The 14,550-nt window shown below is 43.5% G+C and overlaps 1 protein-coding gene across 1 annotated transcript in view; it reads right to left on the bottom strand.

The window, feature by feature from the left end:
• The window catches only part of LOC120049326 (synapsin-3-like), a 110,361-nt gene extending 103,994 nt beyond the window's left edge, over nt 1–6,367 (bottom strand). The window contains exon 1 of the mRNA XM_038995575.1: nt 5,976–6,367. Coding sequence (XP_038851503.1) covers nt 5,976–6,367 — 392 coding nt within the window. The remainder of the gene's footprint in view (nt 1–5,975) is intronic.
• Between the last annotated feature and the right edge of the window lie 8,183 nt (nt 6,368–14,550).

Raw genomic sequence — 14,550 nt, 5'->3', positions numbered from 1 at the left:
GGCTCGGAGCAGGCTCTGCTGTCAGAAGAAACTCTCACCGGAGAAAGCATCCGAGTGAGCTAAACAGCGCCTCTCTGTCTTACTATATGTAGCCTATGTATCTGATGCTGTCTGGATAAAAAGATTGACACGCCATACTATTTTTGTCCAGACAGCATCAGATACACATGAGACAGGGGGGAGCTGTTGTTTCGCTCGCGCCGCTTATTTATAAAATCGGAGATTGATGAGTCTTTGGGTTAAGAAAAATACCTACAAAAATAATAAATAAAAGTAACAAATAATTAAAGAGCAGCAGTAAAATAACAATAGCGAGGCTATATACAGGGGGCACCGGTACAGAGTCAGAGTGCGGGGGCACCGGTTTGAATTCCCCCTATCCCTGCTTTCTATATGCTGCTTAAGATCACCGATCTTAAGGTTTTCCAGCTGTTGAGCTGTTGACTATAAGATCCATGGTTATCCTTCCCTGTCAGTTAGCGGTGGACCTTTGAAAAAGTCTGACTTGGATACAGTAAAGACCAATGCTCTGTCACCCAGGGCCACACTTACCTTCACCATGACGGTAATAGAGCATGAGCAATTAAGCAAGACCAGGAGGCTTGCGTATGTGCTAAAAATGACATGTTGTCAAGCCAAGGCATTCATTGCACAACTTGTCACCACTTCAAATGATCAATTAAATGTACGGCCAGTTGGACTTTAAAAAGTTCTGAGGTGAGCAGCCCTTCCCATGGTTCGAAGAGTAAACACCCAGACACGATTTGGCCCATGTTCTCTACAAACACTCACTCTTACAGTCACAAACACATTGTAAAAACATCATGCAGAGGAATACAGAATCTTTACCATGACACTTTTCCCCTCATTGCATTAGTCTCCCATAGAGCCAAAGTGAGTAATGTATTTTGACAGATGAAATCTGGAATTTGTCCTTTCTTACAAGTGAAAACATGGGTTACGCTATATGACAATAAGAACTCACAGCCAGATTTTTCCCACAGCCGTCACAATTACCCTCACTTTGACAGCAGATATGACATCAGTGATTGTACTGCATTTACCAAAGAGCGGTTGGATAGAGTAATCTAATATAGGATCATTCAAGAGCCGGTACATTGTTCAGATTCAAAACAACTGACAGTTTCTTGGCTTGCAGAATGTCATGTGGCAGGGCATTCTTAGGAGGGTGTGGCATGACAGGGAGCCAATGGCAAGTACGATAAGGAGGGCAATATGGTGAGAGAGAGGGACGAGGCGGTAATCAAGAGAAAGGGAATCCTGGGAATGAGAGATTCCGAAAGACGGTGAGAGAAAAACAGGTGAAAACAGGAGTGAGAGATCGAGAGCTTGCGAAAGATAGAATGAGAAATGGAGAGAGAGAAAGAGGGAAAGGAAAGAGATGAGTGAGAAACAGAAAAAGTGATGAGGATGGTGATGTTGTGGGTGGTGAAAGCTGCTGTGTGTGTGTGTGTGTGTACCACCATTGTGCCGCAGTCAGAGTTGGAGGCCAGGCCTGTCAGGGGAGCCCAGCGTTTCCCCGGAGACCAGCAGCTTCTCCTCTGGTATGCTCTGGAGGAGATGTGGCCCCGAGGCAGAGGGCAATGATCGATGGACATGGGACACCCTCACCAACCCACAACTCAAAGACACTAATAGCTTGGATATACAGTACTGAGCTACTAGTTGTAATCCAACTGTCTGTGCAAACACCTCCCAAGAGGAGACATACATATTACAGTCATGTTCAGTCAGCTATGAGATTCTATTAAATATTAACAAAATTATAAAAGGTCAATTCAGGGCACTTAAAACTGTGGCAAAGCTACCACACATGTTGTAACACTGATTGGTATTTAATGTAAATCAAACCCATTTCAGAGAAGAGATCCTATCAGCCATCAATAAGCCATCTATCAGTGCATCATAAAAAAATACAACTAATTCTCATACTTGGCTAAGATATATATTTGGGTAATCATGGATCACTAAAGCTTTTAAAGTGTCAATGTCTGCATTACACCACACGATCCCAAGGCTTGGATATAGGTCAAATGGTGTTACAATAACTCACCTTAATACGGAGTTAACCTGGTATTAAAGCACATCAAAACCAGATTAATGCACCGAGGTACCAACAGAGACAAAGCGAGAAAACATTGACCAATTTCACTAGTCCCATTTTGTCTACAAATGAAACCTGGGAGTTTGAAACCAAACAGAGCAACAGTTTGTTGCCTCCCATCAGACAAACACTGATCCTGAATTTACAAACACCGCTCTTTTTTGGTTGCCTGGTGGGAATGGACGACGGTCATCATAGGGTTTTATTGTGGTTATTTATGGCATGGCCGTTCGCCTGCGGTCCGGGGCAACCTTCTCCAAGATATCCGTTTGTGTTGTTCGTGTTAAAAGTTTTTGCTCCAGATAAAACACTTGTGTTGGCAACCGTAGCAACAATAAAAGTGCCGGGAGATAGGATCAATGTTGATTTATGGAGATGTAGTAAAAAACACAAAGGCATCTGAGGACTATTGGAAAGCTTAGGCAGCCACAAAGTGAACTTTTCATGAACTACTGTACCTTTCAAATGGGAATCAGATTTAAATCCCTAGATTTCACCTAAAACCATGATCTACTACCATACCTTAAGGGTTTTATATAGCATCCCTAGCAACTGTCCTCCACTAAAATAAAGAGATGTAAACTTTCCTGTTGAATAAGACATCCATTTCATTTCAACCCCGTTTACCATCTGCACATCTACTGCTGCATATATTGGTGGTGGTGGACAGAATGGTGTTGACAATTCCACCTGACCTTGTTAAATTTAGTGTCTGCAAAATGACTAAATCAGAAACTAAATGTTGTGGTAATGGAGGCCCATTTAAACACTTCTGGAGCTTTAAGTTTCCCCTCCAGCGCCAGCCAAGTACATGGAATAGAATGGAGACAGACGGTAGCAGGAGGGTTCATAGAGAACTGTGAGATCTGTGGTAGCACTACACGGCCATCAACTCACCCACACGTTAAAACTGAAGAGAGAAAACTAGCATGCCTAAATGTACGTTTGTTTCACTGTCTTAAACAAATAGTGAGGAGGGGGAAGAAGAGGCACAATGATCCATACACGTTGCCAAAGCAGCAGCCAAATATTTCACATTGAAAGGCTTTCACGAGTTGCACTTCTCTCTCAGGGGTATTGCTCAATGGTTAACTGTTGAGCTGCTGCTATTCTCCACTCTAACGCCCCCTTTGATATAGTAGCTTGGTCCCAGATGTGTTTGCGCTGTCTTGCCAACTCAACCACATCTGGGACCAGGCTATTGAAGTAGATTTAGATGCAATATGGTAAGGCAAGTCTATTGTACTGAATTACAGTGATTTAAAGAGATGATGATAAAAAGAGAAGAGCCTCAAGGGACAAATTACACCAAGTGTGTAGGTCTACATGAAAATGGGCCATGCTGCTACTACAAAGCTCAATCTGATGGTACACTGCTCACTCTATACTGAGTAAACAAGTTAATCCCCATGTGTTCGAAATGGAACAATTACAAAAGAATAAGACCATGTATGTGCCACTTGAACAGATCTGTATTGTGGTGGCAGATCATGTGTGTTCACAGGTAGTATTGAATGGTTAGAGGTAACCCAGGAAGCAATGCTCAGCACGGGTACATATTCTCTCAGAGTTTTCCAATAGGTTATCAGCTAGCGCCATCTGCTGTTCATAATGCAGTGTTACTCCACACAGAGATGCAGGGAATGTGGAGAAACACATCAGCGTCGAGTAGGTTGTGATCTGGCGGCAGGTGCACTACAGTGCCTCAGTGTACTACAATGCCTCAGTGTGGTCAAAAATGAAACACCTTAGTTTTCATATCGTAATATGCCAATGCTGTTTATATCGAAACAATATGCATAAAAATACTTCAAGAACGATATTTATTACAGCCTTTTACCAGCCATTTCCACACGTCGCCAAAAGATAAAGAGAAGACCGCATGGTTGATACCATACACACAAACATAATGGTATGCTTAGTAAAGGATTCACTCAATTTCTCACTGACCGCTGAGCATTTGTACCGGAATACATGCACTTAGTATGTTCACTTAGACCTAAGCTTAAAATGGACATGGTGCCTGGGCAAATGGATATGAACACAAAGGCCCACTACACTGTACAAACAAGGGACGTCTGCTATACTGTGTATAATAAGGTCAAGGCCAAGTTTAATGGAGACGCTTAATCACAATTCTTTTGATATTGTATCCAGTATGTTTGTTTTTATGTTTGGCCCATGTCTGCACAGAGGACCTATGAAACATTCATACTATTATACCATTAACAAACGCATTTCTCTTCTCCTTTAGTCTGGTTGCGACTCAAAAGCTCTATAATACATCCTCAGTAACATGAGTCAGTCATCACATCTCCTACAAATAATTACACAGTGGGCAAAATATATATATTTTTAAACACTGCTGAGTTGTCATAGGCAGAGTGTACTGTATAAAAAGCTGCAGTGAGCTCCTTAGAGAACAGAGTGATTGACTCAGCCTAGCGAATCTACAGTAGATACTGAGGGGCTTCTTCTGCACGGCTTAATTACAGCTACGCGATAAGATGAAAGGGAATGAGACATTTTGGGATCCCAGATGGGCTTTAAAAAGGAGTAGATTTAAGAAGGAGAAGATTTAAGTCCTGCACACTGACAGCATAGTCTGCTGGGACATAACTTAGTAATAATTCCGAGACCAGTCAGGCCTCTCCGTAGAATCTTAATGGAGAGCTGAGGGCAGCGGCCAAGTTCAGAGGGAGAGATATTCTAGTCAGACTTAACCCATAAGAGTCTAAGCCCGCAGAGGATGGTTCTACTAACCTATATGGAATTGTTTTAAGAAGGTCATAACAAGGATCATTTTGCTATTTGATAAGGAATTTTAAGATCCCTTGAAGTATCCTCCAAAAATATTTTTCATCAAATATTTTTTGGGGGCCTTACTGCTATTAGCCAATACAAACGCATTAAACAACAGAATCACTACATGGAAAAACAGATGTCCCCCCCCCCCCCAAAAAAAAAATAATGGAAGTTTGTTCTGAGGTGTCCTATATCTGTGAGATATAAGGTCAGGAAACATATTTGTAAAACATTTTTTTACACGTATTTAACCTCTCCATATATACTCCTATACATTTTCTTCAACTGATTCCGGGGGACCTTCAGACAAGTCTTAAAAGGCCTGTGGGCGTCCTAGAGCAACACAACCTGCATGTACATGTTCGTGAGAGTCTCACCTTTCCACCCGTTTCATATTAGCGTGTAGCCCAAACTGTTTGGAAGCTACAGACAGAAGTTGGCAGCTCGGTTGTACCGACTTCCGTCCCAAAAAACTTGTGGGGGTCAGAGCAAAATAATAATAGTTTGTAGGTCAAACCGTTCGGACGCTACAGACGATTTTATGAGAAAACCGATTTTCGGGATGTCTCACAGACTGAGAAACTGTCACCTTTCAACACAGATACGGAAGTACGACATCGGCGGATGCGGTGGATTTAGACGCATCAAAACAGATATCTCTAGCTTAAACTTTATGGGGATGTTTTTAATTGGGCTAATTTGATTTCCGCGGGGGCGCGGACATCGACTCTAGGGGTTTAAATAGACCGCCAATGCAATGCATGATTGTTACTAGCATCTAACTGGTGCCATATCAGCTGTTCCCTTTCTGAACTGGTTTAGTTTTATTAGTATGACTAATCCTGCATAAAAGAATAGACTTTAGCTATTTGATGGTAAATTCCATGTGCTGTCCAAGTGGGCAGAGGGTATGTGAAACACTGTTTAAGCACAGTGCTTTTCATGCCAATTCAAATAGGTTGTGATATCAAGTAATACTTGCAATGTAGCCTAGGCTTGTGTAATATACTGATTTAGTGGTCACTTTCATGGGAGAGAAACATACCAGTCTGTGTGCAGGTCGTCGATGACCAATAGAATCTTGGGCTTCCGAATGACAGGTTTGGCGGGCGCTGCTGCGGCAGCTTCTGCCACCGCCGCTGAAGCCTTGGCTGCTGCTGCGGCGTTCTGTGCCAACTGGGCGGTCTTCACCACACTGGAGAAGGAGGTGAGGAAACCCCCGGGGGTCGGGGCCGGGGACGAGCCTAAGGCCGAGCCCGAGGCCGGGACCTGTGGTGGCAGGCTGGGGGGCGTTCGCCTCTCTGTGGCTGGGGAGGCGGGATTAGAGGTGGAAGAGGGAGGGGTGGGGCGAGGCCCACTCTGCAGGTCCATCATGTAGCCGTTGGGGAGGTTGGCCACGAAGCTGCTGTCGGACAGACGCCTGCGTAGGTAGTTCATGGTAACTGGCGGGTCGGTCGTTCAGGCCAGCTGGACTAGGGTAGACAGTGGGATCAGAGAGAGACAGAGGAAGGAAGAGAGAATATTATTGTTACAAATTCATAATAATTAACAATAATTTGTTTTCCCACTGGCACAATACAACACAAACTCTATATGCTACTGTAAATGTAAAAAACAACGTTTCCCATATTAATTGCATTCGGAACAGAAGGAGTATGGAGCAGAAGGCAGCATCACTGACGTCAGCTTAGCTCTCATAGGAACACACTGTTCTATAAAAACGCAGCCAGCCAGCCACCAATCATTGATGAAAAACGAAAGTAGGAGTGCGCAACCCTGTTGGAACCACAGTGACAGCCTCAGACACATACATGAGCTATTGCCTTAGGTAGGTGGGGGATTCACATTCACAAACCTAGTCAAACACACCGAATGCATTTTGAATCTGAACAATGGCTTTGCATATTGAACAGAGATACTACTAATAGGCTCATGTTAAGGGGGGATTCTAGGTGGGATGGACTTGAGGGCCTTTATACAAGCCTACTTAGAGTCCCCCAATCACCTCATGCATTTTAAATCTAACCATCGACTATCTGCATATTAAACAGTTGGTACAGTACTAGGATAGGGAGTAGCCTCATGGCAGGAAGGATGTAGGGAGGGGGGGATGTACAATTCAAACCTGTTTAAGGAGACTGTAGTTGCCTTAATACATTTTTGATTCTAACAATCTGCGTTGCATACAGAGTGGAGGTAGTGAGATACTGGGCTTGATCCAGAAGAACGTCACTCAGATCAGCTGCACTTACTAAGAGAATGATATAGAGGTGTGCTGATTAGAGTGAGAGCTTGAGTTATGACACTGAATAAGTGCCTCATGAATATACACTGCTCAAATAATAGAGGGAACACTTAAACAACACAATGTAACTCCAAGTCAATCATACTTCTGTGAAATCAAACTGTCCACTTAGGAAGCAACACTGATTGACAATAAATTTCACATGCTGTTGTGCAAATGGAATAGACAACAGGTGGAAATTATAGGCAATTAGCAAGACACCCCCAATAAAAGGAGTGGTTCTGCAGGTGGTGACCACAGACCACTTCTCAGTTCCTATGCTTCCTGGCTGATGTTTTGGTCACTTTTGAATGCTGGCGGTGCTTTCACTCTAGTGGTAGCATGAGACGGAGTCTACAACCCACACAAGTGGCTCAGGTAGTGCAGCTCATCCAGGATGGCACATCAATGCGAGCTGTGGCAAGAAGGTTTGCTGTGTCTGTCAGCGTAGTGTCCAGAGCATGGAGGCGCTACCAGGAGACAGGCCAGTACATCAGGAGACGTGGAGGAGGCCGTAGGAGGGCAACAACCCAGCAGCAGGACCGCTACCTCCGCCTTTGTGCAAGAAGGAGCAGGAGGAGCACTGCCAGAGCCCTGCAAAATGACCTCAAGCAGGCCACAAATGTGCATGTGTCTGCTCAAACGGTCAGAAACAGACTCCATGAGGGTGGTATGAGGGCCCGACGTCCACAGGTGGGGGTTGTGCTTACAGCCCAACACCGTGCAGGACGTTTGGCATTTGCCAGAGAACACCAAGATTGGCAAATTCGCCACTGGCGCCCTGTGCTCTTCACAGATGAAAGCAGGTTCACACTGAGCACATGTGACAGACGTGACAGTCTGGAGACGCCGTGGAGAACGTTCTGCTGCCTGCAACATCCTCCAGCATGACCGGTTTGGCGGTGGGTCAGGCATTTCTTTGGGGGGCCGCACAGCCCTCCATGGGCTCGCCAGAGGTAGCCTGACTGCCATTAGGTACCGAGATGAGATCCTCAGACCCCTTGTTAGACCATATGCTGGTGCGGTTGGCCCTGGGTTCCTCCTAATGCAAGACAATGCTAGACCTCATGTGGCTGGAGTGTGTCAGCAGTTCCTGCAAGAGGAAGGCATTGATGCTATGGACTGGCCCGCCCGTTCCCCAGCCCTGAATCCAATTGATCACATCTGGGACATCATGTCTCGCTCCATCCACCAACGCCACGTTGCACCACAGACTGTCCAGGAGTTGGTGGATGCTTTAGTCCAGGTCTGGGAGGAGATCCCTCAGGAGACCATCCGCCACCTCATCAGGAGCATGAGGTGGCGGATGTAGGGAGGTCATACAGGCACGTGGAGGCCACACACACACACACTACTGAGCCTCATTTTGACTTGTTTTAAGGACATTACATCAAAGTTGGATCAGCCTGTAGTGTGGTTTTCCACTTTAATTTTGAGTGCGACTCCAAATCCAGACCTCCATGGGTTGATAAATTTGATTTCCATTGATAATTTGTGTGATTTTGTTGTCAGCACATTCAACTATGTAAAGAAAAAAGTATTTAATAAGAATATTTCATTCATTCAGATCTAGGATGTGTTATTTTAGTGTTCCCTTTATTTTTTTGAGCAGTGTATATTCATCTATAGTCAAAGGGGGCTGTATGGGGGAGATAAGGCGTGTTATGGCGTGGGTTTGCGGACTGTCAGACGCTGATTGATACAGAATTGGATTGTGTGGGTGAAAAAGAGGAGCGAGGAAAGGATATGACAAGGCACTGTGTGAAATCAAACCATTCAATTTTATAAAAGGCACTAGCTCAGACCACAGACAGCCTACCGGACTGCATAGCAATCCCAGGGGCATAAAATACATTAAACAATAACATATGAAATGTTCAATGGCAACTTGCCTGCACACAACATGTAGAATATGTTGCTATAGCTGCTGTAGCAGAATACTGCAGAGAACATGCCCCTCAAAAGGACATATGTTTGTTCATTTTTCAAACCGTGTCAAAGAACATGTTTAGCTCGGCATTAATGCCATTGACTTTGCAGGGACTTAAAGGAAAAGATTGAATACAATTAATACTGAAGCAAATAGAGGCATTGAAAGGTAACACAGATTACTCAGGGAGCTGTCCACTCTCTGTGGTGCTGAAACGGTTAGAGCCCATCCTTAGAGATCCATCAATCGCCACTAAAGGTAGGGGGAAATCCCCATCTTTACACCACTACTGGTGCATTCCCCCACTTTCTTACCATCCTTAAACCAGCCTTAAAGCAACTTTCCTCTCATCCCTCTGCACATACAGTATCTGATGCCATTAAAGCCTTAGGGACCAACCCTTTCTCTCTTTAAAGACAGACCGTTTCAACAAGCCCTTGCAGAAGTGAGGCTTATAAAACCCCCCAGGGCCCCAACTGATCACCTCTCTCTTAGCCTTCTCTATAAACGACAGATGGTGCAGTACCAGTCTAGGCTCTAAGGCAGGTAGCAATAGTTTGCTAGGGAAGGCAGTAACGTTAGTCTCTCTTCTGTAATTAATGGATACAGCAGGATAATGCTAGACTAAGGCAATGTTAAAGACCGTGGGGGGGGGGGGGCTGTGTTGATGCATGGTGACGATAATAGGGTTGAGGCACCAGGGTCAGGCGATGGGCAGACCAAGAGGACCACAGGCCATGGGTAAAGGGGTTACCTGGGGTGGTTTAGAAGCTCTGTGACCTTTTGAGTGAGTATCATAGAAGAATGATGTGTAGCACTGCTGAAGAGGAATGGTGCCCTCATACCCTCTGCACAAGGTAAAGGTGATTATCATGAAGACTCACAGAAATAGCCCTTAGGTGTTCTGGCAGAGTTCGTATGTGAAGGGATGTGGATATGAAATGGCTAACTGAACCTAGAAAAGTACATCTTGCTTTCAAGTGGGTGGTAGAGAATATTTTCCATATTAAAAGCACATGCAGTGAGCAGAGGGAGCTTGAGCGTCTCCCTTCCGTGCATTTAGCATGTTAGCGGCATTACAGAGCTTGCATTATTCATGGCGGTCAATGTGTCGGAGATCAGGGATATGGAGCGTTATATATTGGGTCATTACTTAAATGAGGGGAAATCACGATGGTGGGTAGGAGTACAGCTGACTGGGACTTGAAAGACCCTAAGCACTGTAGAGGATAACAGTTGTATGGGAATTGCATTGCCTGTAACAATATGTGAAAAATACCATTAATAACGAATTAACAGCAGCACATCTAAAAGCAATCTAAAAAGCAAGAGCATAACGATACAATGGGAGTTTGGGCCTCCCTCTAACAATTCAGCTTTATATTAATAGCTCTTCCAACTTTAAATTACACATGCGCACACTCATACCCGACCCGTACGTAGCACACGTTTCTGGTCCTCTAGTACTTAGTGAGATAACTGGCACAGCAGTCGCTTAGCAACCAGTTCCTTTTTTATGACTAGTCTAAAAGAAACTTGGCACGGGATCAGATGAGTGTGATGACATACAGTAGTTGTGAGTGATCACGATACGTCAACCACATGGCATGCTATAGGGTTACCAACAAAGAGTCAGCTCTGTTTTATTCTCACTAGTGCCATCTTCACCGAATACCTTTACCACCTTATCATTACTCATGAAAATAAGGAAACAGAGGACAGTGCATTCCGGAAAGTATTCAGACCCCTTGACTTTTTCCACATTTTGTTACAGCCTTATTCTAAAATTGATTAAATAAAAAATGTTCCTCAACCTACACACAAAACCCCATAATGACAAAGCAAAAACAGGATCCAAGAATTTTTTGCAAATTTATACCCAAAAAAAACACCTTATTTACATATGTATTCAGACCCTTTGTTAATAAGAGACTCGAAATTGAGCTCAGGTGCATCCTGTTTCCATTGATCATCCTTGAGATGTTTCTACAACTTGGAGTCCACTTGTGGTAAATTATATTGATCGGACATGATTTGGAAAGGCACACACCTGTTTATATAAAGGTCCCACAGTTGACAGTGCACGTCAGAGCAAAAATCAAGCCATGTGGTTGAAGGAATTGTCATTAGAGCTCCAAGACAGGATTGTGTCGAGGCACAGATCTGGGGAAGGGTACCAAAACATTTATGCAGCTTTGAAAGTTTGGAACCACCGAGAACAATTTAATCCATTTTAGAATAAGACTGTCAACGTAACAAAATGTGGAAAAAGTCAAGGGGTCTGAATACTTTCCGAATGCACAGTACTTTTGTTTTGATACCGACATTTGAATGAACAATTAGAGCATCTTAATTAAAAGCCTTAAAACAAATGTATTAAATGGACTGGGATTACTATGTGTTTAAAATGTAACTGGCGTTAAGACTGCACTTACACAGGTAGCCCAATTCTGATATCTGATTGGCCATATCTGATTGCTTAACAATCTGAAAGGGACCCAAACCGTTGCAGGCAGCACAGCTGCGGGGGCTGTGCTTTGTCAAAGTGGGTGGGGTTATATCCTGCCTGTTTGTCTCTGTCCGGGGGTATCATCGGATGTGGCCACAGTGTCTCCTGACCCCTCCTGTCTCAGCCTCCAGTATTTATGCTGCAGTAGTTTATGTGTCGGGGGGCTAGGGTCAGGCTGTTATATCTGGAGTATTTCTCCTATCTTACCCGGTGTCCTGTGTGAATTTAAGTATGCTCTCTCTCTCTGAGGACCTGAGCACTAGGACCATGCCTCAGGACTACCTGGCATGATGACTCCTTGCTGTCCCCAGTCCACCTGGCCGTGCTGCTGCTCCAGTTTCAACTGTTCTGCCTGCGGCTATGGAACCCTGACCTGTTCACCGGACGTGCTACCTGTCCCAGACCTGCTGTTTTCAACTCTCTAGAGACAGCAGGAGCGGTAGAAATACTCTTAATGATCGGCTATGAAAAGCCAACTGACATTTACTCCTGAGGTGCTGACTTGTTGCACCCTCGACAACTACTGTGATTATTATTATTTGATCCTGCTGGTCATCTATGAACATTTGAACATCTTGGCCATGTTCTGTTATAATCTCCAACCGGCACAGCCAGAAGAGGACTGGCCACCCCTCATAGCCTGGTTCCTCTCTAGGTTTCTTCCTAGGTTTTGGCCTTTCTAGGGAGTTTTTCCTAGCCACCGTGCTTCTACACCTGCATTGCTTGCTGTTTGGGGTTTTAGGCTGGGTTTCTGTACAGAACTTTGATATATCAGCTGATGTAAGAAGGGCCATATAAATAAATTTGAGTTGAGCTGCATTGTGAATTCACGTGGAATTTTATTAATTTCTTAACGTTGAAAAGGAAAACCAAAAAAAGGGCAGTTTAAAAGTTAAGAAAATGTTTACATTCGTCACATTCCTAGTCCACAGATACTGACACGCGATAGTCCGGCGTCCCATTGTGACCTACAGTAACTACATACCTGAGACCACCATACAAAATTCCTAACTAATGCAGCGCCATGTACTCAACTTGAATGTGTTGACAGTTGGAGAAATTGCTTGAGTAGTGCTCAGAATTTGAAAAGTATGAAAGCCAACGGTCCAATATTCTAATAACCTGCTGTCCGTATGTGTACAAGTTTTGACTATGATAGATGCTTTCGTTCTTGATGGTAATGGATAAAGTCATTAATAGCACAAAATTCCCTGCTCAATTTCTGAAGGTCTTATGCATGAGGTGTTTTACACAGCATGTTTGGGCCGGGCTGGGCCTTTCTCTGCATGCAGCCTTGGCTTGGCAGCCATGAGGCACAAGCTCTACAAGCCATGAGGGTCACTATCACTGAGAAGCATTGAGGGAGTATGATTTAGTGCACCGGGCTATGGCCCATGACGTAAACGTGCAAAAGCAGTGAGGGAGGAGCGCCCTTCACAAATTGAACAATAATCTACACCGCTCGGTCATGTCGTCAACATGGCAGCATGATGCATCATTCAGAAGCATGCATCTCACTGGGAAGGCTGATAAAGCATTTAAAAAAAAAAATCTAAAGCCACCAATTTTGCATGTGGAAACACAGATAAGAGTCATGACACCTATTATCGCAGATTTTTCTGAATGGTTTCTGTAGTTAGAAAGAGATAAGACACGCATTCCTGCAACATTATTTTGTTGAAAGGCAATTTGAACTCAAATTGATTGCACCCAAAATTGGCCATTTCAATTTATAGGATTCATATAATATTCATTAAATATAACATTCAACATCCAATTCGGGCTAAACCACTTCAGTCATTGTTAAGGAATCCAAATAAATGGTCAAAAGCCACCCACGGACCACCCAAATGGCCAGTATACAGTATCAGTTTTCTATGTAAGACAAGTAGTATTTAGCTGCGGCTTGGAGTATTGTTTATTCATACTATGTAATGTATTCTCACTGAATTTAGTGATTTTTTTTCCACTGCTCAGAGAAGTGATCCATGAAAGTTGCTTGCATTTCCCCCTCACAAATGAGTGTGAAGGTACCAGGTTATACCCACTAGGTGCCACTGTTCTTTCGGTTACTGCCACATCCTTTATCAATTTTCCTGGTGTCTTGTGTTTGTTAAATTGACCCTTTGCAACTTTGGGTAGAAAGCCAATAGCTTTAGCTCATGATGAAAATGAATGGGGTGGTCATCTTTCCAATTCAAGCCAGTCCTCCATGAAAGCAATTCAAACACACACAAACTGTCCTTCGCTTCGGCTTAATCTGTTTCTGTTCTTCAGGTTTCTTTCACATGTTTTCACTCTCAAATCATTCGTTTTTTTATAGAAAAACAACAAAATGGGGTGTTCTAAGTCCACAACAATCCTCAAAACCATCAGGAAACCCATTTTCAAGTCTGGTAAAAATGTAAGACATTTTTCTTTTTGGGTGTAGTTACCCTTTAAAGCAAGTATGCACCACCAATAGACAGTTGTTCGGATAGCAATGTTTTTGTAGAGCTCATCTGATTGCAGAATTAGCTAAACAAATCGCCACTGAATTTATGCAAACAATCATGATATCATTCTGCCAGGTAGGCATAGGCTACTTTGCAGTTAACATTTAATTTAAAAGGTTTTTGGGAAAGCCTTTCCATCTCTACCAGAAGAAAGTTATCATTAGCATCATTGCTAACGGCTACACTAAGGGCAGACATATGCGTGCACCGCAAACACACAAGTGCATTCCTGTGCCATTTCAGAAAGTTGCATGAAAATATTAAATCACTGATGAATGTTGTTCATGTCTTATGATTAACTTGGTCAAATGAATACATTTTCTAATAAGTTCAATACATGGTTTTATATTGTTGAATTCGCTATAATTGTAATGATTCCATGTCTGCATTCGCCGCTACTCA

This window comes from Salvelinus namaycush, chromosome 6 (genome assembly GCF_016432855.1).
Source record: "Salvelinus namaycush isolate Seneca chromosome 6, SaNama_1.0, whole genome shotgun sequence".
Classification (NCBI taxonomy): Eukaryota; Metazoa; Chordata; class Actinopteri; order Salmoniformes; family Salmonidae; genus Salvelinus; species Salvelinus namaycush.
The sequence above is the reverse complement of the archived record's forward strand: the minus strand, read 5'-3'. Positions and strand labels throughout refer to the sequence as shown.